General features: G+C 45.4%; 1 protein-coding gene across 1 annotated transcript in view; it reads right to left on the bottom strand.

Annotated features, from left to right (window-relative positions):
* LOC311147289 (SRSF protein kinase 1-like) overlaps nucleotides 1–24,117 on the bottom strand; it is a 34,381-nt gene extending 10,264 nt beyond the window's left edge. Inside the window, exons 1-13 of the mRNA XM_084183976.1 lie at nucleotides 24,063–24,117; nucleotides 22,798–22,852; nucleotides 17,910–18,028; nucleotides 15,804–15,912; nucleotides 15,523–15,610; nucleotides 15,185–15,379; nucleotides 13,854–14,019; nucleotides 13,684–13,709; nucleotides 12,340–12,574; nucleotides 11,474–12,028; nucleotides 8,652–8,752; nucleotides 8,305–8,412; nucleotides 7,101–7,170 (exon numbers count right to left, since the gene is read on the bottom strand). Coding sequence (XP_084040102.1) covers nucleotides 7,101–7,170; nucleotides 8,305–8,412; nucleotides 8,652–8,752; nucleotides 11,474–12,028; nucleotides 12,340–12,574; nucleotides 13,684–13,709; nucleotides 13,854–14,019; nucleotides 15,185–15,379; nucleotides 15,523–15,610; nucleotides 15,804–15,912; nucleotides 17,910–18,028; nucleotides 22,798–22,852; nucleotides 24,063–24,075 — 1,840 coding nt within the window. The 5' untranslated portion in view covers nucleotides 24,076–24,117. The remainder of the gene's footprint in view (nucleotides 1–7,100; nucleotides 7,171–8,304; nucleotides 8,413–8,651; nucleotides 8,753–11,473; nucleotides 12,029–12,339; nucleotides 12,575–13,683; nucleotides 13,710–13,853; nucleotides 14,020–15,184; nucleotides 15,380–15,522; nucleotides 15,611–15,803; nucleotides 15,913–17,909; nucleotides 18,029–22,797; nucleotides 22,853–24,062) is intronic.
* Between the last annotated feature and the right edge of the window lie 597 nt (nucleotides 24,118–24,714).

Raw genomic sequence — 24,714 nt, 5'->3', positions numbered from 1 at the left:
CTCTACGCAGACGACACCATTTTGTATACATCTGGCCCTTCATTGGACACTGTGTTAACAAACCTCCAAACGAGCTTCAATGCCATACAACAATCCTTCAGTAGCCTCCAACTGCTCTTAAACACTAGTAAAACTAAATGCATGCTTTTCAATCGAACGCTGCTGGCACCCGCCCACCCGACTAGAATCACTACTCTCGACGGGTCTGACCTAGAGTATGTGGACAACTACAAATACCTAGGTGTCTGGTTAGACTGTAAACTCAACTTCCAGACTCACATAAAGAATCTCCAATCCAAAGTTAAATCTAGAATCGGCTTCCTATTTCGCAACAAAGCCTCCTTCACTCATGCTGCCAAACATGCCCTCGTAAAACTGACTATCCTACCGATCCTTGACTTCGGCGATGTCATTTACAAAATAGCCTCCAACACTCTATTCAGCAAATTGGATGTAGTCTATCACAGTGCCATCCGTTTTTGTCTCCAAAGCCCCATACACTACCCACCACTGTGACCTGTACGCTCTTGTTGGCTGGTCCTCACTACATGTTCGTCGTCAAACCCACTGGCTCCAGGCCATCTATAAATCACTGCTAGGCAAATCCCCGCCTTATCTTAGCTCATTGGTCACCATAGCAGCACCCACCCGTAGTATGCGCTCCAGCAGGTATATCTCACTGGTCATTCCCAAAGCCAACACCTCCTTTGGCCGCCATTCCTTTCAGTTCTCTGCTGCCAATGACTGGAACGAATTGCAAAAATCTCTGAAGCTGGAGACTCTTATCTCCCTCAATAACTTTAAGCATCAGTTGTCAGAGCACCTTACCGATCACTGCACCTGTACACAGCCCATCTGAAATTAGCCCACCCAACTACCTCATCCCTATATTGTTATTTATTTTGCTCTTTTGCACCCCAGTATCTCTATTTGCACATAATCTCTTGCACATCTAGCATTCCAGTGTTAATACTATTGTAATTATTCTGCACTATAGCCTATTTATTGCCTTACCTCCATAACTTGCTACATTTGCACACACTGTATATATATTTTCTGTTGTATTTTTGACCTTATGTTTTTTACCCCATATGTAACTCTGTGTTGTTTTTATTGAACTGCTTTGCTTTATCTTGGCCAGGTCGCAGTTGTAAATGAGAACCTGTTCTCAACTGGCTTACCTGGTTAAATAAAAAAATTAATAAAAAAATATTAAAATAATACTGTGCATGTAAACGTAGTCATTGACTGACAGACCATTTAAAATGGACAGTCTGGAAGCGTTCGTTCCAAAATGATTGTGTTAATTTAATGACGTAGCTAACCAAGTTAGCAAGCATTTTATTTTGACTGCGCACAGCAGGTTGCGCAAGCAAGCAATGATTCTGATGTTTTACCTGGGTGCACCGTGTGCAGCACCCGCAGACTACTTTTTAACCTTCAGATTTTCTGGGAACACGCTGAAAAGTAACTTGACACTATCAGTATGCCGGAATTTATTCTACATGTTTCAAACAGCGATGCTGTCAGTCGAGTCTGGTAAATTGCATAAACTTGCAGTGCACAACTGAACCGAGGCTATGTTTACATGTGTGTTTGGGGTTCAACCATTTTCTACATGCAGTTCAACATAGCTAGCTTACCGTTTCTTAAAGCACATTTTCTCGGCTATGGTTTGTGTTGTGGTCTTGGTTGTTCTTAGCCGAGGAAATGTAGCATAGCTAACTGCAGTGTTTATCCTGCCTGAAATATGTCTACCTTGTCTTACTGTAGCTTGGTCTATTGAGTAGGCTACCTAGCTAGTTTTGCAATACCCATTGCATACATTCTAAGGTAGTTAGCTAGCTGTGTGACACGTTCCCACAGTTTGCCGTTGGCTTTGAACCTGCTTTGAGCCTATTTAGCTAGCTATGTTTTGTGGAAGAATGTAGCTATGGCACATTACCAAAATTGGAGTTATGGTACAGTCTTGTTGGGGTAACGTTGGCTACTCAACTAGTTAAAATAATAAAATAATATGCCATTTAGCAGACGCTTTTATCCAAAGCGACTTACATTTATGCGTGCATACATTTTTGTGTATGGGTGGTCCCGGGGATCGAACCCACTACCTTGGCGTTACAAGCGCCGTGCTCTACCAGCTGAGCTACAGAGGACCACCCATACACAAAAGTTAGTTCGGTAGTAAACTTAAGCAATGCCGCTCATTGATTGTAGCTAGCACACAATGGTAACTGGCTAGCATAGCAGCCAAGGACGTTCGCTAGCTTATTTGTGCATATTTGTTAGTGCTCTGATTACACGCAAGTGTCTAGGTCAGCAGTTTACACGACTTCAGCCTTCTATGAAAAGCCTTACTTGGCAAAACATAGCTAGCGTTCCTCGCTTGTTGTTTAGCTACCTAGCCAACGTTAGCTCTTATCTGACTGGTATAACGTTACGTTAGCTAGCTAGATCGCTACATTAGCTAGCTACCTAGCTAATCAAAACCACATTCATTGGCCAACTACCTTTTATTTGCCTGTTCGCTAACTAGCTAGCTAGCTTTAAGCTGACTGGTGTTAGCTAGCTACATAGGCTAGTCACTGGACTTTGGACAAGCAACCTAACATTAGCTAATGTTAGCTAGCTAGTTAAATCAAAATATCAGTTTGCATTTATTGATTAATCTCAGCTTGAATACCACCATATCGCTATCTACAGTAGCCTAGATATGCTCGCATACACTTCTTATGACTGGCAGCCTGGTGCAAGCAGCTGTGTTGTTGCCGAGCAACCGACCCGGTGTTCGAACTCTGAGCTTCGACAAAAAAAAAAACATGTTAGCATTGTCAGAAATGCTACAAAAAGGTAGCACATAGTTGGTTCTTAAATGTACAGAAACGAGCACGTGAGAGCGATAAATTATACATTTTTATCAAAACTGTTGCCCCTACAAACGTATTCAGTCCGAAAGGTGGCAAGTCTAATGATCACTTTATGGACGCTGTAGTCTCGTTCTTATCCAACGCCTAGATATTGAGCTAGGTCGGGGCAAGAAAGTAACGACCCTGTTAAAAATCCTGTATGTGGTTCTCGGTAACGGCCGGACGGCTCATGACGAGAGGCGAGGAGTGTGTTGCTTACCTCAAATCAAGTTGATTAGATTATGTCCATCAACATTGGTGTCATATTGGCTTAGCTATGATGGTCGGGAGATTTGAATAGAACATTGAGCTTCAACCAATCCCTACTATTGTCGGTACCAACCGGACATTGGAATGTAGCAATTGGGTGGTGGGACTTTTGTTGCTGTCATAGGACCTTGCCTGCACTACCTCCCTACTCTCCCACGTCCCCCAGGGCAGGCCGCAGACACACAGTAGCATACCTCTTCTGGTGAAGTATTCCTGTGAGAATTTCCCACTCAGTGCATAGTGGCGGGGAACTTTTCCCAACAGCTCAATAATCAGAGCTAGGTGGTCTGGAGGCCCGGGGCAGGTCACGGAGAGAGAGGGGGTGGAGGAGAGCAGGATAGAACAGGGAAAGAGGAGAGAAGATAAGAAAGAGGGGAGAGAAAGCAGAGAGAGCAGGGGGAGAGAAAGCAGAGAGAGCAGAGAGAGGGTGGGGGGGGAGAGAGCAGAGAGAGGGTGGGGGGGGAGAGCAGAGGGTGGGGGGGGGAGAGCAGAGAGAGGGTGGGGGGGGGAGAGCAGAGAGAGGGTGGGGGGGGAGAGCAGAGAGAGGGTGGGGGGGGGGAGAGCAGAGTGGGGGGGGGGAGAGCAGAGTGGGGGGGGGAGAGCAGAGAGAGGGTGGGGGGGGGAGAGCAGAGAGAGGGTGGGGGGGGAGAGCAGAGAGAGGGTGGGGGGGGGGAGAGCAGAGAGGGGGGGGGGGGGGAGCAGAGAGAGCAGAGAGAGGGTGGGGGGGGAGAGCAGAGAGAGGGTGGGGGGGGGGAGAGCAGAGAGAGGGTGGGGGGGGGGAGAGCAGAGAGAGCAGAGAGAGGGTGGGGGGGGGGAGAGCAGAGAGAGGGTGGGGGGGGGAGAGCAGAGAGAGGGTGGGGGGGGGAGAGCAGAGAGAGGGTGGGGGGGGGAGAGCAGAGAGAGGGTGGGGGGGGGAGAGCAGAGAGAGGGTGGGGGGGGGGAGAGCAGAGAGGGGGGGGGGGGAGAGCAGAGAGAGGGTGGGGGGGGAGAGCAGAGAGGGGGGGGGGGGGAGAGAGCAGAGAGAGGGTGGGGGGGGAGAGCAGAGAGAGGGTGGGGGGGAGAGCAGAGAGAGGGTGGGGGGGAGAGCAGAGAGAGGGGGGGGGAGAGCAGAGAGAGCAGAGAGAGGGTGGGGGGGGGGAGAGCAGAGAGAGGGTGGGGGGGGGGAGCAGAGAGAGGGTGGGGGGGGAGAGCAGAGAGAGGGTGGGGGGGGAGAGCAGAGAGAGGGTGGGGGGGGGAGAGCAGAGAGAGCAGAGAGAGGGTGGGGGGGGGAGAGCAGAGAGAGGGTGGGGGGGAGAGCAGAGAGAGGGTGGGGGGAGAGCAGAGAGAGGGTGGGGGGGGGAGAGCAGAGAGAGGGTGGGGGGGGGAGAGCAGAGAGAGGGTGGGGGGGGGAGAGCAGAGAGAGGGTGGGGGGGGGGAGAGCAGAGAGAGGGTGGGGGGGGGAGAGCAGAGAGAGGGTGGGGGGGGAGAGCAGAGAGAGGGTGGGGGGGGGAGAGCAGAGAGAGGGTGGGGGGGGGGGAGAGCAGAGAGAGGGTGGGGGGGGGGGAGAGCAGAGAGAGGGTGGGGGGGGGAGAGCAGAGAGAGGGTGGGGGAGAGAGCAGAGAGGGTGGGGGGAGAGAGCAGAGAGGGTGGGGGGGGAGAGCAGAGTGGGGGGGGGGAGAGCAGAGAGAGGGTGGGGGGGGAGAGCAGAGAGAGGGTGGGGGGGGGGAGAGCAGAGAGAGGGTGGGGGGGGAGAGCAGAGAGAGGGTGGGGGGGGGAGAGCAGAGAGAGGGTGGGGGGGGGAGAGCAGAGAGAGGGTGGGGGGGGGGAGAGCAGAGAGAGGGTGGGGGAGAGAGCAGAGAGGGTGGGAGAAAGCAGAGAGAGGGGGAGAAAGCAGAGAGGGGGGGAGAAAGCAGAGAGGGGGGGAGAAAGCAGAGAGGGGGGGAGAAAGCAGAGAGGGGGGGAGAAAGCAGAGAGGGGGGGAGAAAGCAGAGGGGGGGAGAAAGCAGAGGGGGGGAGAAAGCAGAGAGGGGGGGGAGAAAGCAGAGAGGGGGGGGAGAAAGCAGAGAGGGGGGGGAGAAAGCAGAGAGAGGGGGGAGAGAGCAGAGAGAGGGGGGGAGAGAGCAGAGAGAGGGGGGAGAGAGCAGAGAGAGGGGGGAGTGAAAGCGGAGGATACAGGGAAATAGAGGGGGTGGTGAAGAAGCAGAACAGAGCCAAGTGGCAGAATTTTAAGACAAATGGATACAGATGACAAAACCCTAGAGTTACTCTAGTCCAACAGAGAAATCCACAGTATCTTTGCCAACCAAACAACTTCAGTGGTTCGAACAGAGGTTTCAGTGCAGAAAGCCTCTGTATCAGTGGACTGAAGTCTTGTGACATAAACACACATCCAGGAGGAAGATACGTGGTTTCTGTTTCACATAAGACATGCCAGTAAGATGGAGAATGGTAATGAAATCATTAATTGGGGTTAGCTGTTGGAAATAGACAGAAACTCACCAAGACAGTTCACACACACACAGCCAATCTATAACTAAGTGTTTAGATTCAAGGTATGAGCAGTTAACATGTGGCAGTAGCAGATCGATAGCTGTAGCTGATCGCAGCACCTGAAGACTTCATATAGTAAACTGAAATGACATTCCTCATTACAAGGCTGTACAAGCCAAGGTATGCCAGTTAGCCCTGGGCTAGGCTACATCTAACTCAGCCAATACCTAACATGCCACTGAAACAATCAAGCCATTACAAACTGAAAAGGTTAAAGTTACTCCACATGCAGATGTGAGCAAAGCATCGTGCAGAGGCAGCAAAGGAGGAGGGGGGGAGGAGAACAGGTGAGGAGTAAATGAGGGAGGAGTAGGAGGAGGGGAGGGAGGAGAACAGGTGAGGAGTAAATTAGGGATGAGGAGAGAAGGATGGGGATGTGGGCCCATCTTCAGAAATATGGCTCCAATTTGTTATAGGGAAATAGACACAGGAATGCAGGTACTCAACATCACATGATCGTAGATTTACTTATAACAATGTCCAATAAACACCGAACAGGTTTCCTTGGACTAAAAAGCACTTTCAATGGAAGATCTGCACTGAACACGTTTTTTAGTCCAAGGCTACGCTTAAAATATCTGGGAAACTGGCCCTTTAAGATTGACTATAATTTACATATAGCCAGGTACCATACCGTAAGACGTGCTGTTGCCAACTCTCCGGAAATATATGGCATGACCGTGATGGAATAGTTGGCTAAAGCACAGTGTATTGGACCAGGATAGCTGACATATGCTGAACCAAGTCTCTCCAACCCTGTTCCTGGAGAGCTACCCTCCTGTAGGTTTTCAATCCAACCCCAGTTGTAGCTAACCTTATTCAGCTCATCACCCAGCTAAATTATTCAAATCAGGTGTGTTAGATGAGGTTTTGAGCGAAACCCTACAGGATGATAACTCTCCAAGAACAGGGTTGGAGAAACCAAATGGCTATTAAACTCATTCATATCGTTGTAATTGGAGTAGCAGAGACTGTGGTGTTTATATTGTCAACTACACTACTATTCAAATCATACAATATTGTACCACCAAACGCATTGCACAGTATTGTACCATTGAATACACACACCCCCCACTGCAAAAAGCTTCATAGCTTCAAAATGCAAATTAATTACTTAAAAATCATACAATGTGATTTTCTGGATTTTTGTTTTAGATTCCGTCTCTCACAGTTGAAGTGTACCTATGATAAAAAATGACAGACCTCTACATGCTTTGTAAGTAGGAAAACCTGCAAAATCGGCAGTGTATCAAATACTTGTTCTCCCCACTGTATATAGCCCTATATTCAACAAACATTAAAAACAGACTGCTACAGTGTAGAGGCAACAACACTAAAACAGGAAAAGACCAGCCTACGTAGATCCAAATCAAGCAGCAGAGTATGTATCATTACCTTCATCCCTGGCGTAATCTTCCCCGGAATGGGGCTCAAACAAGTAGTCCCCCGTGGCCAGCTCAAACGCCTACAGAGACAAGTAAACAAACTATAAACATAAATAGCAACACAAACAGGCGGACTAAATCACAGGAAACAGACACTGTACTGTAGGGAGAAAGACCGTCAGCCGTTCTAAATATTACCTCCTTTCTGTCCAGACATTCCTCTTCCCTTAATTCAAGTCAAATATCCTTTATTATCTCAAATTGGGAAATTCACTTGGTTAGTAAAAGGGAATTCTAGTCATCCTTAACTTTGTGATACATCCAAGACCACCTAATTTACAGAAACGACAAAATGAACCTCTTCTTCTCACACACACACGTATATTATATATATATAGAACAAAAATATAAACGCAACATGCAACAATTTCAAAGATTTTATTGAGTTAGTTCATATAGGGAAATCAGTCAATTGAAATAAATTCATTAGGCCCTAATCTATGGTTTTCACATGACTGGGCCGGGGCACTGCCATGGGTGGACCTGGGAGGGCATAGGCCCACCCACTTGAGCGCTTGGCCCAGCCAATCAGAATGAGTTTTTCCGCACAAAGGGGCTTTATTACAGAAATAAATACTCCTTCAAACGATCCCACAGGTGAAGAAGCCGGATGTGGAGGTCCTGGGCTGGAGTGGTTACATGTGGTCTGCGGTTGTGAGGCCGGTTGGACGTACTGCCAAATTCTCTAAAACGGCGTTGGAGGCGGCTTATGGTAGAGAAATTAACATTCCATTTTCTGGCAACAGCTCTGGTGGACATTGCTGCAGTCAGCATGCCAATTGCACGCGCCCTCAAAACATCTGTGGCATTGTGTCGTGTGACAAACTGCACATTTTAAAGTGGCCTTTTATTGTCCCCAGCACAAGGTGCACCTGTGTAATGATCATGCTGTTTAAATCAGATTATTGATATGCCACACCTGTCAGGTGGATGGATTATCTTGGCAAAGGAGAAATGCTCACTAACTGGGATGTAAACAAATTTGTGCACTAAATAAATAATAAATATGCTTTTTGTTCGTATGGAGCATTTCTGGGATCTTTTACTTCTGCTCATGAGACATGGGACCAACACTTTACATGTTGCGTTTATATTTTTGTTCAGTGTGTTATGCATGTAGAGTGTGTCAGCGGTCGTCGGTTGTCCAGGCTTACCATGCAGGCTGTGCTCCATATGTCGGCTGGTGTATTGTAGCCAGACCCTATGAGCACCTCCAGAGAACGGTACTGTCTCGTCTGGATGTCTTCTGTAAAGTGCTTGTGCTGCGGAGGAGACACACAGGTCAACGGGAATATTGCCCAGACTGGAGTTCAAATAGTAGCAGTTTTCAAATACTTTTAAAAAGGGTCTAAGAGTGAGCATTTCAGTGAGACTATCTGGAGGTTTGCCATTTTCCATTGCACCAGGCACGCTCAACCAATCAGGCAGGCAACATCAATGCCTGTTAAGACTTAAGCATGAAATCCCTTCGGTTCCTTGGGTCATCTGCACAGATACTCACCACCCAGCAGGCGTTCCCCAGGTCTGCTATCTTAACCTTCAGTCTGTCTGCGTTAAGTGGCTCCAGGGGGTTGACCAGGAGGTTCCCCGCTGCCAGTTTGGCTGCATCCCGAGAGAGAGGGGGAGGGGGGAAGGGAGAGGAAGAGAGGGGAGAAAAACATGCAACATTATAAAATCCATGTACACAAACAACAAGTGTGCGGTTAAAATTGGCAAAAAAACACACATTTCTTTCCACAGGGCCGTGGGGTGAGACAGGGATGCAGTTTAAGCCCCACCCTCTTCAACATATATATCAACGAATTGGCGAGGGCACTAGAACAGTCTGCAGCACCCGGCCTCACCCTACTAGAATCTGAAGTGAAATGTCTTGTTTGCTGATGATCTGGTGCTTCTGTCACCAACCAAGGAGGGCCTACAGCAGCACCTAGATCTTCTGCACAGATTCTGTCAGACCTGGGCCCTGACAGTAAATCTCAGTAAGACAAAAATAATGGTGTTCCAAAAAAGGTCCAGTTGCCAGGACCACAAATACAAATTCCATCTAGACACCATTGCCCTAGAGCACACAAAAAACTATACATACCTCTGCCTAAACATCAGCGCCACAGGTAACTTCCACAAAGCTGTGAACGATCTGAGAGACAAGGCAAGAAGGGCCTTCTATGCCATCAAAAGGAACATAAAATTTGACATACCAATTAGGATCTGGCAAAAAATACTTGAATCAGTTATAGAAACCATTGCCCTTTATGGTTCTGAGGTCTGTGGTCCGCTCACCAACCAAGAATTCACAAAATGCGACAAACACCAAATTGAGACTCTGCATGCAGAATTCTGCAAAAACATCCTCCGTGTACAACGTAAAACACCAAATAATGCATGCAGAGCAGAATTAGGCCAATACCCGCTAATTATCAAAATCCAGAAGAGACGTTAAATTCTATAACCACTTAAAAGGAAGCGATTCCCAAACCTTCCATAACAAAGCCATCACCTACAGAGAGATGAACTTGGAGAAGAGTCCCCTAAGTAAGCTTGTCCTGGGGCTCTGTTCACAAACACAAACAGACCCCACACAGCCCCAGGACAACAACAACAACACAACTAGACCCAACCAAATCATGAGAAAACAAAAAGAGAATTACTTGACACATTGGAAAGAACAAACAAAAAAACAGAGCAAATTAGAATGCTATTTGTCCCTAAACAGAGAGAGAATACCTGACCACTGTGACTGACCCAAACTTAAGGAAAGCTTTGACTATGTACAGACTCAGTGAGCATAGCCTTGCTATTGAGAAAGGCCGCCGTAGGCAGACCTGGCTCTCAAGAGAAGACAGGCTATGTGCACACTGCCCACAAAATGAGGTGGAAACTGAGCTGCACTTCCTAACCTCCTGCCAAATGTATGACCATATTAGAGACACATATGTCCCTCAGATTACAGCGATCCACAAAGAATTCGAAAACAAACCCAATTTTGATAAACTCCCTTATCTACTGGGTGAAAAACCACAGTGTGCCATCACAGCTGCAAGATTTGTGACCTGTTGCCACAAGAAAAGGGCAACCAGTGAAGAACAAACACAATTGTAAATACAACCCATATTTATGTTTATTTATTTTCTTTCCCATTTGTACTTTAACTATTTACACATTGTTACAACACTGTATATATACATAATATGACATTTGAAATGTCTTTATTCTTTTGAAACTTCTGAGTGTAATGTTTACTGTTAATATTTATTGTTTATTTCACTTTTGTTTACTATCTACTTCACTTGCTTTGGCAATGTTAACATACGTTTCCCATGCCAATAAAGGCCTTAAATTGAAATTGAGAGGGGAAGGGGGGAGGAAGGGAGAGAGAGGGGGGGGGGAGGGAGAGAGATGGGAAGGGGGAGGGAGAGGAAGAGAGGGGAAGTGGGAGGGAGAGGAAGAGAGGGGAAGGGAGAGGTAGAGAGAGGGGAAGTGAGAGGTAGAGAGAGGGGAAGTGAGAGGTAGAGAGAGGGGAAGGGAAGTGAGAGGTAGAGAGAGGGGAAGGGAGAGGGAGGAAGGGGGAGGTAGAGAGAGGGGAAGTGAGAGGTAGAGAGAGGGGAAGTGAGAGGTAGAGAGAGGGGAAGGGAAGTGAGAGGTAGAGAGAGGGGAAGGGAGAGGGAGGAAGGGGGAGGTAGAGAGAGGGGAAGTGAGAGGTAGAGAGAGGGGAAGTGAGAGGTAGAGAGAGGGGAAGGGAAGTGAGAGGTAGAGAGAGGGGAAGGGAGAGGGAGGAAGGGGGAGGTAGAGAGAGGGGAAGGGGGAGAGAGAGAGGACAAGCAGCCATTTCAACACTAACCTGACAGTCAAATAAAGGAGGAACACAACAAACTACTGTACTTAAACTCAGATGAGGAGATGACTTTGTTCAATCATAATGAAAAGCCCTCCTAACCTCCTGGTTGTATCGCTAGAGATAAACACATAGCCATGTCTACAGCTCCACCACATAGCAGGGCTCTAAAGTGCAACCATTTTACTTGCATATGCGTCTAAATATTTTGCTGTGCGACCTGGAATTTGTATTTAGGAGCACCAATGGGCCTAGAAAAATGATCACCCAGATGATCATTGTTGCAATGATTAGTTCACTGTACAGCAGCCCTTGAGTGCCATGGAGAATACACAGAGCAGATTCATGAACGTCGTGCTTGCACCATTACTACAAAGAAAATGTTAACTCAAATATTTTTCATTATGCCCCTACATTTTTCAGTTTAGGCACACACGTGCTCCTCCCTGCATAGCAGCGTAATGTTCTCAACATCATGGTGGTCTACTCACCATCCTTCAGACTCTCCTGTTCTTCTCCATACTGACGGACATCATCCAGCAGCTCTGTGGCCTCCTCCTCCCCCCAACTCCTGTCCTGCACCTCCTCTGTGACTTCCTCCCGACTCCTGTCCTGATTCTTCTCCTGATGCTCCTCCTCCTCCGGTGACAGCTGCTCCTCCTCCCGGACTCTAAAGCTTGTTGTTTCAGTCTCAGCCATCTTCCTGGTCAGAGCTCCACTCCACTCCTCACTCTCTGGGGTCTCAGGCTCCTCTGTTTCTGGGGACACCAGGCCGTTACACACGGGTTGAGGAGGTGGAGACTCCTGACCATTTGACTCCTTTTTTGACTCCTGTGGGTTTGACTCCTGTGGGTTTGACTCCTGTGGGTTTGACTCCTGAAGAAGACCGTGATCCTCTGCTGGGTCTGTGTTACCGTTGTGTTGGTCTTCCTCCCTCTCCTTTGTTTTATCCTCTTCCTCAGGATGAAGGCCGTTACAGTACATCTTTCCCGCAGTTATTATGCCTTGTGGTCCTAACCGCGTCACATCCACACCCGCAATGCACGCTGGGTAAACAAGAAAATAACATGTCAGGCTGGACTAGTAGTTCCCTTCTAATTAGTCTAATTCTGTGTTGTTCTTCATCCTGGTCTTGGAGACCCACTGGGTGTGCAGGTTTTTGTCCCAGCCCAGCTGATTCAACTAATCAAGGGCTTGATAATTAGCAGATCAGTTGAGTCAGGTGCATCAGTGGTGGGCTGAGCAAAAAGCCTGTACAACCCAGTGTGGATCTCCAGGCCCATGATTGAAAAATACTAATCTAACCAACATCCCCTTGAGGGACAAAATTGTACTGAATTGAATTCCAGACACTCACTGGTTGAGTCTTGGATGGCTACCTCCTGTAAGGAAACCTGTCTGAGAGGAGCACAATATGTCCGCTCCTGTTTGGAAGAGACTGGAGACTCTGGGTCCTCCTCTTCATCCTCCTCCTCCCTCCCCGGAGCCTTCTCCATCTCCTCCAGATCCAGAATGCATTTCTCCAACAGCTCCGCCTGACGCTTCTGCTTCTTCTTTAACTTCTTCTTCTTGTTCTTGGACATTTTGGCCATCTGCAGAACAGGAGGAAGAGGAAAAGGAACAGTGAGACAGACAGACAGGACTCACAACAGGGTTTAGTAACAACACCAACAGGGTTTAGTAACAACACCAACAGGGTTTAGTAAGAACAACAACAGGGTTTAGTAACAACAGGGTTTAGTAACAACAACAGGGTTTAGTAACACCAGGGTTTAACAACAACAGGGTTTAGTAACACCACCACCACCAGGGTTTAGTAACACCACCACCAGGGTTTAGTAACACCACCACCAGGGTTTAGTAACAACACCACCAGGGTTGAGTAACACCACCACCAGGGTTGAGTAACACCACCACCAGGGTTGAGTAACACCACCACCAGGGTTTAGTAACACCACCACCACCACCAGGGTTTAGTAACACCACCAACAGGGTTTAGTAACAACACCACCAGGGTTTAGTAACACCACCACCAGGGTTTAGTAACAACACCAACAGGGTTTAGTAACAACACCAACAGGGTTTAGTAACACCACCACCAGGGTTTAGTAACAACACCACCAGGGTTGAGTAACACCACCACCAGGGTTGAGTAACACCACCAACAGGGTTTAGTAACACCACCAACAGGGTTTAGTAACAACACCACCAGGGTTTAGTAACAACACCAACAGGGTTTAGTAACACCACCACCAGGGTTTAGTAACAACACCAACAGGGTTTAGTAACAACACCACCAGGGTTTAGTAACACCACCACCAGGGTTTAGTAACAACACCAACAGGGTTTAGTAACAACACCAACAGGGTTTAGTAACAACACCAACAGGGTTTAGTAACAACACCACCAGGGTTTAGTAACACCACCACCAGGGTTTAGTAACAACAACACCACCACCAGGGTTTAGTAACAACACCAACAGGGTTTAGTAACACCAGGGTTTAACAACACCAACAGGGTTTAGTAACAACAACACCACCACCACCAGGGTTTAGTAACACCACCACCAGGGTTTAGTAACAACACCAACAGGGTTTAGTAACAACACCAACAGGGTTTAGTAACAACACCAACAGGGTTTAGTAACAACAACAACAAACAAATCTCAAGCAGAGGCAACGAATGAAAAGAGGCAACTTACTGCTTTTGGAGCGGGCGCTGTGCTGACTGAAAAGACAACAGAACCAAGTAAGAATACAAAACAATAATAATCTTGTGCCCAAACCCAGAAAATGCAGAGCCTCCCAATAAACTGGAACTAGGGCACTGCATCACAGTAGTCGGTCTGTACGGTGTGTGTATGGCCCCTACCCGCTGACCCTGAGGGGGGGGGAGCCCCTGCTTTCTGCCACTCTGTAGCCTCCGCGGCCAGCCTCCTCACGTACGGCTCATTCACCGTCAACAGGATGTTCTCTGGCTTGATGTCCGTGTGGATGATCTTACACTTGGTGTGAAGGTAGTCCAGCCCCTGGAGGACCTGGATAACGTTCCATTACATTTCAGTCATTTAGCAGACGCTCTTATCCAGAGTGATTTACATTCAGTGCATTCAATTAAGGTAGGTAAAACAACCACATGTCACAGATACTGCAAGTAAAACCTTCAAAACAAGCACAAACACGTATGGGAGGAACAGATGCCGGCCCCATGTCTCTCATGACACATTGTTTAGATAAATGTCAAATTGAGTAGCTAGCACACGCAATATTTGGTTCTGGATTCTGAGATTAGGGTAGCCAAGGTATGAGGATATGTATCTTAGTACTAGTTACTTGTCACATGATGCTCTTGGTACTAGTTAACCGTCACATGATGCTCTTGGTACTAGTTAACCGTCATATGATGCTCTTGGTACTAGTTACCTGTCGTATGATGCTCTTGGTAATAGTTAACCGTCACATGATGCTCTTGGTACTAGTTACCTGTCATATGATGCTCTTGGTACTAGTTAACCGTCACATGATGCTCTTGGTACTAGTTACCTGTCGTATGATGCTCTTGGTACTAGTTAACCGTCACATGATGCTCTTGGTACTAGTTACCTGTCATATGATGCTCTTGGTACTAGTTACCTGTCGTATGATGCTCTTGGTACTAGTTACCTGTCATATGATGCTCTTGGTACTAGTTACTTGTCACATGATGCTCTTGGTACTAGTTACTTGTCACATGATGCTCTTGGTACTAGTTAACCGTCATATGATGCTCTTGGTACTAGTTACCTGTCGTATGATGCTCTTGGTACTAGTTACCTGTCGTATGATGCTCTTGGTACTAGTTAACCGTCATATGATGCTCTTGGTACTAGTTACCTGTCGTATGATGCTCTTGGTACTAGTTAACCGTCACATGATGCTCTTGGTACTAGTTACCTGTCATATGATGCTCTTGGTACTAGTTAACCGTCACATGATGCTCTTGGTACTAGTTACCTGTCGTATGATGCTCTTGGTACTAGTTAACCGTCACATGATGCTCTTGGTACTAGTTACCTGTCATATGATGCTCTTGGTACTAGTTACCTGTCGTATGATGCTCTTGGTACTAGTTACCTGTCGTATGATGCTCTTGGTACTAGTTAACCGTCGTATGATGCTCTTGGTAATAGTTACCTGTCGTATGATGCTCTTGGTAATAGTTACCTGTCGTATGATGCTCTTGACGCAGGGCAGAGGAAGGCCCTGGTAGTTGGACTTGATGATCCACTTCAGTAGGTGGTGCCCCAGCACCTCAAACACCATGCACACATGAGTCCCGTTGATGCCGGAGATCTTGAAGTCATCTAGTAGCTGGACCACCATTTCCCTCTTGGGGTCATCAGGGTCTGTGTTTCTCACCTACGAAGCAAAGCCAGGAAAACCAAACTTATCAGAACAAATGTGTCCGAAATGAAAAGAAAAGAGAGCAAAGGAGGCATTTTACAGATGAAAAGATCAGGCTGATGTCATGTTGGGTATAGCTGACTTAAGTTAGTACTCACAGATCTCAGCAGTTTGATCTCATCCACAGCTGTCTCTGTGTAGTGCTCTGCACTCTTCACTACCTTCATAGCCACAAACCTCTTCACCCTAAAAAAACAGACTGTCAATCAGTCAAGCTGACACAGAAGACAGTCTCTTTGTCCCAAATGGCACCCTATTCCTTAAATAGTGCAATACTTACAGCCTGAGCCAATACGATGCCATTTCAGATGTGCTCAGAGAAAAACATCCACCTTTACGTGTGTAATGGACAGAGAAACGTATGATAAGATGTTCTTACTGGATGTCCCAGGCCAGCCACACAGTGGAGAAGTGTCCCCAGCCCAGCTTCCTGATCACATGGTACCTCCCGTTGAACAGGTCTCCTATCTTTACATGGTGGTAACCACCTAGACACACAGGAGAGGGAGATTGGTGACAGAAGAAAAACAAGTTCAACATTCATTATTTGTTATTAGGACTAATAATATTTTTTTTTATGTATACTGAACGATTTCAACAATTTGACTGAGTTACAGTATATTTAAGGAAATCAGTCAATTGAAATAAATAAATTAGGCCCTAATCTATGGATTTCACATGACTGGGCAGGGGTGCATCCATGGATGGGCCTGGGAGGGCATAGGCCCACCCACTGGGGAGCCAGACCAGAATTCTCCTCAGTTTCATCAGCTGTCCGGTTGGCTGGTCTCAGACGCTCCCGCAGGTGAAGAAGATGGATGTGGAGGTCCTCCGCTGGTGTGGTTAAACGTTGTCTGCGGTTGTGAGGCCGGTTGGATGTACTGCCAAATTCTCTAAAACTACGTTGGAGGCGGCTTATGGTAGAGAAATTAACATTTAATTATCTGGCAACAGCTCTGGTGGACATTCCTGCAGTCAGTATGCCAATTGGATGCTCCCTCAAACCTTGAGACATCTGTGGCATTGTGTTGTGAGACGAAACTGCACATTTTAGAGTGGCCTTTTATTGTCGAACAAAGGGTGCACCTGTATAATGATCATGCTGTTTAATCAGCTTCTTGATATGCCACACCTGTCAGGTGGATGGATTATCTTGGCAAAGGAGAAATGCTCACTAACAGGGATGTAAAGAAATGCCTGCACAACGTGAGAAAATTAAGCTTTTTGTTCGTATGGAACATTTCTGGGATCTTTTATTTCAGCTCATGAAACATGAAACCAACACTTTACATGTTGCGTTTATATTTTTGTTCAGTATAATAACATCCTGTGTGGGTTTACTTAAGTCTGAAATTGACATTGATCAAAGTGAGGAGACTCTTCTACAGCTGTGTTTATTTTGTGAACTTTGAACAAAAGTGGCAAGTGTGTACATTGTAGAGGTCTTCTCAGATGCCGAAATTGAGATCCGATTTTTTCTCTCAAAATTTACATTTTAGTCATTTAGCAGACGCTCTTATCCAGAGCGACTTACAGGAGCAATTAGGGTTAAGTGCCTTGCTTAAGGGCACATCGACAGATTTTTCACCTAGTCGGCTCGGGGATTAGAACCAGCGACCTTTCGGTTACTGGCACAACGCTCTTACCCACTAAGCTACCTGCCGCCCCCGAGCAGAATTTATGCTGACAAACATCACACTGACTCGAGTCACTCAACATTAGAAAACTTAGAAAATAGCCCAAATACAATAGCAAAGTAGCCCATAGGACTATTAAATAGGCTAAGCCTAAATTAATAAATTAAGATATTTAAACTAGTAAATTGAATAAATTAAACAAATGCATTAAATAACTCAGGTCTTGAAAATATGGGCCAAGAGCCTCCTCCGTATCCACAACGTGCATGAGACCCATACAGACGTTGGTTTTCCCTCCCTGTAGCCTCTCTCATTCCCTGTAGCCTCTGTCATTCCCTGTAGCCTCTGTCATTCCCTGTAGCCTCTGTCATTCCCTGTAGCCTCTGTCATTCCCTGTAGCCTCTGTCATTCCCTGTAGCCTCTGTCATTCCCTGTACTCCCTTTCATTCAGTTTCTTCACATTAGCAAATAACGACTCAGTGTTTCAGAAACTCACTTTCTTATAGCCTAGGCTATCATTCTCCCCCCCCCCCCCCGGAGTCTTCCTCCTCTCTCACAACAAGTAGGCTACAATATCCCACGTCAATGGCGAGTTTTCATAAAGAGAACATGCAGTTGTCACAAAATGATATTGACACATTCGGTTTGATGAAAGGTGACCGACCCCCTGACAATAACTTAAGAGAATAAAATGTAAATGAGTGAAATTTGCATTTGTTTGTTTAGGAACTAAACTCTTCAAAATATACATTTTGGATACTGTCGGTATTTCACATATTTTCCACGTCGGATCTCGGGTAGTTCCGTGAAGACCTCCAGTACATTGTGAGTATACGAGGACCACTCACCTTTGCAGTAGTCATTGGGGTCCTCCTGCTCCTCGTCATCAGAGCCTAGGATCTCCTCCGGCTCCTCTGGCTCCTGGGGAGAGGCCTCTGCTTGGGACTGCTGCTGAGCAGCTGGGTGCCTGGAAGACACATGAATGTTCTGGAAGTATAACAACGATAACAGAACATACAGTGCCTTCAGAAAGTATTCATACACCTTGACTTATTCCACATTTTGTTGTGTTACAGCCTGAATTCAAAAATTGATTAAATATAATTTTTTTTCACCCACCTACACACAATAGTCCATAATGACAAATTGAAAACATGTTTAGTCATTTCTGCAAAACGTATTGAAAATGAAATACAGAACTCGAATTTACATAAGTATTCACACCTCTTTGCTACGACACTCCAAATTGAGCTCAGGTGCATACAATTTCCTTAGATCATTCTTGAGATGTCACTACTACTTGATTGGAGTCCACCTGTGGCCAATTCAAATTGTTTGGACATGATTTAGAAAGAAAACACACCTGTCTATACAACGGTCCCACTTGACAGTGCATGTCAGAGCAGAAACTATACCACAAAGTCCAAGGAACATCTGTAGATCTCAGAGATATAAAATTGTGATGAGGCATATATCTGGGGAAGGGTAGAAAACTATTTCTAGAGTGCTGAAAGTTCCCAAGAGCACAGTGGTCTCCATCATTAGGAAATGGAAAAAATATGGAACGACCCAGACTCTGCCTAGAGCTGGCCGTCCGACCAAACTGAGCAACCGGGCAAGAAGGACCTTGGTCAGGGAGGTAACCAAGAACCCAATGACCACCCTGACAGAACTACAGAGTTCCTTGGCTGAGATGGGAGAACCTGCCAGAAGGACAACAGTCTCTACAGCACTTCACCAATCTGGGCTTTATGGGAGAGTGACCTGACAGAAGCCACTCCTGAGGAAAAAGGCACATGACAGCACGCCTGGAGTTTGCAAAAAGGCATGTGAAAGACTTCAAGCATATGGCAAAAGATTCTGTGGTCTAATGAGAAATAAATGGAACTCTTTGACCTGAATGCAAAGCGCTATGTCTGGAGAAAAGCAGGCACAGCTCATCACCCATCGAACACCATCCCTACTGTGAAGCATGGTGGTGGCAGCATCATGCTATGGGGATGCTTTTCAGCAGCAGGGACTGGGAGACTGGTAAGGAGAGGGAACAATGAATGGAGCTAAATCCTTGAGAACCTGCTTCAGAGTGCAAACGACCTTAGACTGGGGGCGAAGATTTACGTTCCTACAGGACGACTCAAAGCATACAGCCAAAGCAACGCTGGAATGGCTTCAGAACAAGAATGTGAAAGTCCTTGAGTGGCCCAGCCAAAGCCCAGACTTGAATGCCATTGAACATTTGTGGAAAGACTTGAAGATTGCTGTTCACCGCTGCTTCCCATCTAACTTAACAGAGCTTGAGAAAATCTTCAAGGAAGAATGGCAAAAAAAATCCCCAAATCCAGATGTGCAAAGCTGATACAGACATACACAAGACCACTCAAAGCTGTAATTACCACCAAATGTGCTTCTACAAAGTATTGACTCAGGGGTGGGAATACTTGTGCAAATGTGATATTTCTGTATTTAAAATTGAATACATTTGCTACAATTTCTAAAAACATGCTTTCACTTTGTCATTATGGGGTATTGTGTGTGTAGATGGGTGAGAGAAAAAAAATCAATTGAATACATTCTGAATTCAGGCTGTAACAACAAAACGTGGAATAAGTCCAAGGGGTATGAGTACTCTCTGAAGGCACTGTATTTAGAACAGAGGCCTCTGGCTGGGGCTGCTGCTGAGACGCTGTCGACTGGCTGCCTGGAGGTCATACTAGTCTGAGTAATGCACTAACTACAGTATGACAACAATAACAAAATATCACAGACTATCGCCTTCAATTTTAACATGTCTCGCACGCTAAATGCAGTATTACATTCTACCGCCTCTTTCATAAAAATAGACGTTTTCCCAAGGATGACGTAAACTTTTTTTCCAGAGATGAGTGACTTGCATGGCATTTACACTGACATTTGATACAGGACTGTTGCCCTTTTCCATTCAAGACGTCTCAAATCAGTGTAACAGCCAGCTAACTGGCTTACTGCTCTAGAAATAAACGCAAGTTATTCACATACACAGGATGGCCGCAGTATGGAAATCCATTGTTCGAAAAATACAAAAACGTTTTGCCTATCTAGGCTAATGTGAAGTCTCGTGATAAGGTTTGGTTTTGGGTGCTGAGACTAGGCTGTGTTCTTTAGCAGAAACTGCCATAATCTATAATAATACCTTGATGGACATGGCATTTCCACCGTCCATAATGTCATACTTCAGTTAACTTCACCGCTCTCCTGCTGTTTTAAATATAGCTAGCAGCACAGCAGATAGGCCTTACATAACATAGGGCCTACAGAAGGATGTCTGCCATGTGTGATGGCATAGTGCGGGTTGGCTTGGCTGTTGGCTAAACCACAACAATCTCAATCCTTCCTATACACAGGATTTACTAAAATACTGTACATCATTCATAACATTCTAAGATATTCAAAATGGGTGTTATAGGATTCTTTGAGGTACATTGTCGTTCTGGGCAGGCCCAAGAGGCACTGACATTTGTACTAAACTGTGTGCCTGCCATGCCGGGGCAACTCAAATCTGACCCAGTTACACTTCAGCCGGCTTTACATTTTGCGATATATAATTAGGGACTGATTTACTGTAGACCTGGGACACCAATTAGCTAATTAACTGAGTACAAGTAACTGTCAGAGGGGAAACAAAAACCAGAAGTGCTTTGGCGCTCCAGGAGTAGCCCTGCTGTCTGCATTCAGACATCCATATCTGTCCGGGTCACAAACACTATGTAAATATTGATGTTAGCAGCTCAAGACATTTCCAGATATGCTGCATTCCTTCTGACTACAAAGAATAGATAAACCAGAGGCAGTTATAGTTAAGACACTCAAAGCCTATAATGAATCAACACACAAAGTCTTTCTAGAAACTTCACACAAAGCATGCATTGCATTTTCTAGAACATATCGCATACACTGAGTGTACAAAACATTAAGAACACTGTCCTAATATTGAGTTGCACCCTCCCCCCTTTTCCCTCAGAACAGCCTCAATTTGTCAGGGCATAAACTCTACAAGGTGTCGAAAGGGTTCCACAGGGCTGCTGGCCCATGTTGACTCCAATGCTTGCCACAGTTATGTCAAGTTGGCTGGATGTCCTTTGGGTGGTGGACCATTCTTGATACACACGGGAAACTGTTGAGCGTGAAAACCCCAGCAGCGTTGCAGTTCTTGACACAAACTGGTGCGCCTGGCACCTACTACCACCCTGTGAATGGCACACATACACAATTCAACTCGAGGCTTAAAAATCCTTATTTAACCTGTTGTCTCCTCCCCTTCATCTACACTGATTGAAGTGGACTTAACAAGTGACATCAATAAGGGATCATAGCTTTCACCTGGTCAGTCTGTCATGAAAACAGGAACCCTCGACACCTCTTGGAAAGAGGAGAGGTGTAGGCTGTGTCTTTGGCATGTAATAGAGAGAAATAGTAATGGAGTCTTTTTGTAGGCACTAACTCCGCCATGGTTCATTGGCCAAAGCCTATGGGGAAGTGAATGCTATTCTTGGGGGATAAACGCTGAAAATAAGGTCTGTGGTAAACACAGGCATAGGAGATCTTATACATTACTTGAAAATACAGAGGGTTTCACTCAGTTTTGTGTTGCATTGGATTTGACCCAAAGCTGTAGTTTTTAATTTAGGCCATGTTGTCTTGCAGTATTACTTAACAGCCTTGTTGCAAACAGAATGGATGATTTGGAGTGGATTTTATAAACACACACTTCCTTATTTTCACTTTGTCATACAGGCCAGTAATGTAGAGTGAATGCAATGTTGATCCTTTTGTATTTTCAAGTGTTGTGGTGGCAGCATCATGTTATGGGTATGCTTGTCATCGGCAGGGACTGGGGAGTTGGTTACAATCAAAATAAATATGAAAGGAGCAAAGCCCAGGTAACACGCATACCATAACATGACACCTCAGTCTTCTGAAAACGTTTATTTTACTGTGCCAAAGACAAACCAGAATGGCTTTCCAAGAGGTGTTGTGTTCCTGAATGGCCCAGTCTCCTTCCTGATTTAAATCTGCTTAAAAAAAAAAAATCTGAGACAAGGTTTGAAAATTGCTGTCCATCAATGATTCCCAACCAGATTGACTGAGCTTGATGAATTTTGACAAAACAATGGATATACAGTATGTTGCCCTAAGAGTTGTGCAAGGTCAGTAGAATACTATTCAAAACGATTCGCAGCTGTAATAGCTGCCAAAGGTGCTTCACCATGTATTAACTATGGGCTGTGAAGACAATCAATACATCCTCATTTTTGTATTTCTAAGTGGAATAGGTTGTGTAGATCGATAGGGGAACCAAATCGAACGTAATCCCTTTTTATTTTAAGGCAGCAAAATGTGAATACTGTGCAAGGGGTGTGTAGAGTTTCACTAGCAACTGTACTATGATCCTAAATAAATCATTAACTAGGTGATATGGTGTGTGGTAAAAAAACAAACAGATGTGCTGATTGACAAGGGAAGTGACTTCATCATGGATATTGCTAAATCAGAACGTCTGCTATACAGTCTGGAGTGGACACAGACCACAACGCCCAGTCAATCAGTGCTTTTTAGGACACCACGGAAACTGGATGTATGATCTCGGCCTCCAGCTGATTCAATGCTTTGGGTCAAACCAAATGCCTGTGTCATTAGATGTAGCCAAGTGTTGTGCGGCAAGACATGTTTGTTAACCAGTAGGTATGCAGAATGACTCACTTCTTGCTGGACTTCTTCGCTTTCGCCCTCTTCTTCCTCGCTTGAAGAGCTAGAACTAATGCAATGAAAGACATTTATTCAATATCTAGCTAGCTATCACATTACTGGTTAAGCAGTATTTTAACTAGCTATCACATTACTGGTTAAGCAGTATTTTAGCTAGCTATAACATTACTGGTTAAGCAGTATTTTAACTAGCTATCACATTACTGGTTAAGCAGTATTTTAGCTAGCTATAACATTACTGGTTAAGCAGTATTTTAGCTAGCTATAACATTACTGGTTAAGCAGTATTTTAGCTAGCTATAACATTACTGGTTAAGCAGTATTTTAGCTAGCTATAACATTACTGGTTAAGCAGTATTTTAGTTAGCTATCACATTACTGGTTAAGCAGTATTTTAGTTAGCTATCACATTACTGGTTAAGCAGTATTTTAGCTAGCTATAACATTACTGGTTAAGCAGTATTTTAGTTAGCTATCACATTACTGGTTAAGCAGTATTTTAGCTAGCTATCACATTACTGGTTAAGCAGTATTTTAGCTAGCTATAACATTACTGGTTAAGCAGTATTTTAGTTAGCTATCACATTACTGGTTAAGCAGTATTTTAGCTAGCTATGTTTCCATATAGTGACTCGCTGAACGGAACGTTATATGCTAGCTAGCTATCCAACGACAGTTGAAAGGTGGCTGAGGTAGCTAGGTTAATGAATTATTAGCCAGCTAACATTAGCCACAGTTGTTTCCTGCGACAATAGTTAGCCAACATTGTTAGACAAATCAAATAGTTGGCAGCATTAGCTACATACGTGAGTTACTGGTTGAAGATTATCAATAACGTCCTCCTTTAAAAAGGAAGCGACAACTGCGATGTTTGGCCAGCTAGCTAGCTTTCGTGCAACCACCACTCACTGAAGATCTGCTAATGCCAATCGCACAAATAATGCACGATTCCCTCCACGTTTACTCAATTACTTTGTCATAGTTAACAATGATATGAATCAATGGATTGTAGTTAGATAGGGGTCAGGTTGATGCCTGTCCTATCTTAGTTAGCATTAGCTAGCTGCGCCAGTGCGTGCCTGGCGTTCAGTTTAGCAGGAGACATGCAATTCCACAAAACATTTCGTACATAAGAGTACGTCGATAACATGAACAGTAGCTTTAAATACGACATCAAAATCACGTTTGTTCATATATTATATTAACACAAAACTGCTTACTGATTAATTGTTTGTCTTTTATGCCTTTATAACAATTACCTTTTCTCTCCATGTTGGCCGGGTAGTTCACAGATCTTCCTTACGCCAACAGCACAAACGATGACGTCACTTGAATATGATAACGAGAAACCTTCAAATTAAAAGCCAGCGTTTCGACACTGCAACAAAACCGACGCGTGCGCAACTATGTGGCAAACAGACGTGGTTGGTTTGGATTGTTGACAACATGTAAACTATATTTCGTCTCCAATGTTTATTGAAAACATGAATACATTTGTACAATGAGGACTTGTTGAAATCAAAACAAGACATGGTATCAACATGATGAAACCAGTCACTTATGATTCCCCACATGGCAGTTTCTTGTCATTGTTGGTAGCTGCACTACATGGCCAACAGTAGGTGGACACCCCTTCAAATGAGTGGATTCAGGTATTTCAGCCACACCTGTTGCTGACAGGTTTATAAAATCGAGCGAGCACACAGCCATGCAATCTCCATAGACAAATGGGCGGCAGGTAGCCATGGGCGGCAGGTAGCTTAGTGGTTAAGAGCGTTGTGCCAGTAACCGAAAGGTCGCTGGTTCTAATCCCTGAGCCGACTAGGTGAAAAATCTGTCGATGTGCCCTTGAGCAAGGCACTTAACCCTAATTGCTCCTGTAAGTCGCTCTGGATAAGAGCGTCTGCTAAA

The sequence above is a fragment of the Coregonus lavaretus genome (assembly GCF_964263955.1).
Source record: "Coregonus lavaretus genome assembly, chromosome: 20".
Classification (NCBI taxonomy): domain Eukaryota; kingdom Metazoa; phylum Chordata; class Actinopteri; order Salmoniformes; family Salmonidae; genus Coregonus; species Coregonus lavaretus.
The sequence above is the reverse complement of the archived record's forward strand: the minus strand, read 5'-3'. Positions and strand labels throughout refer to the sequence as shown.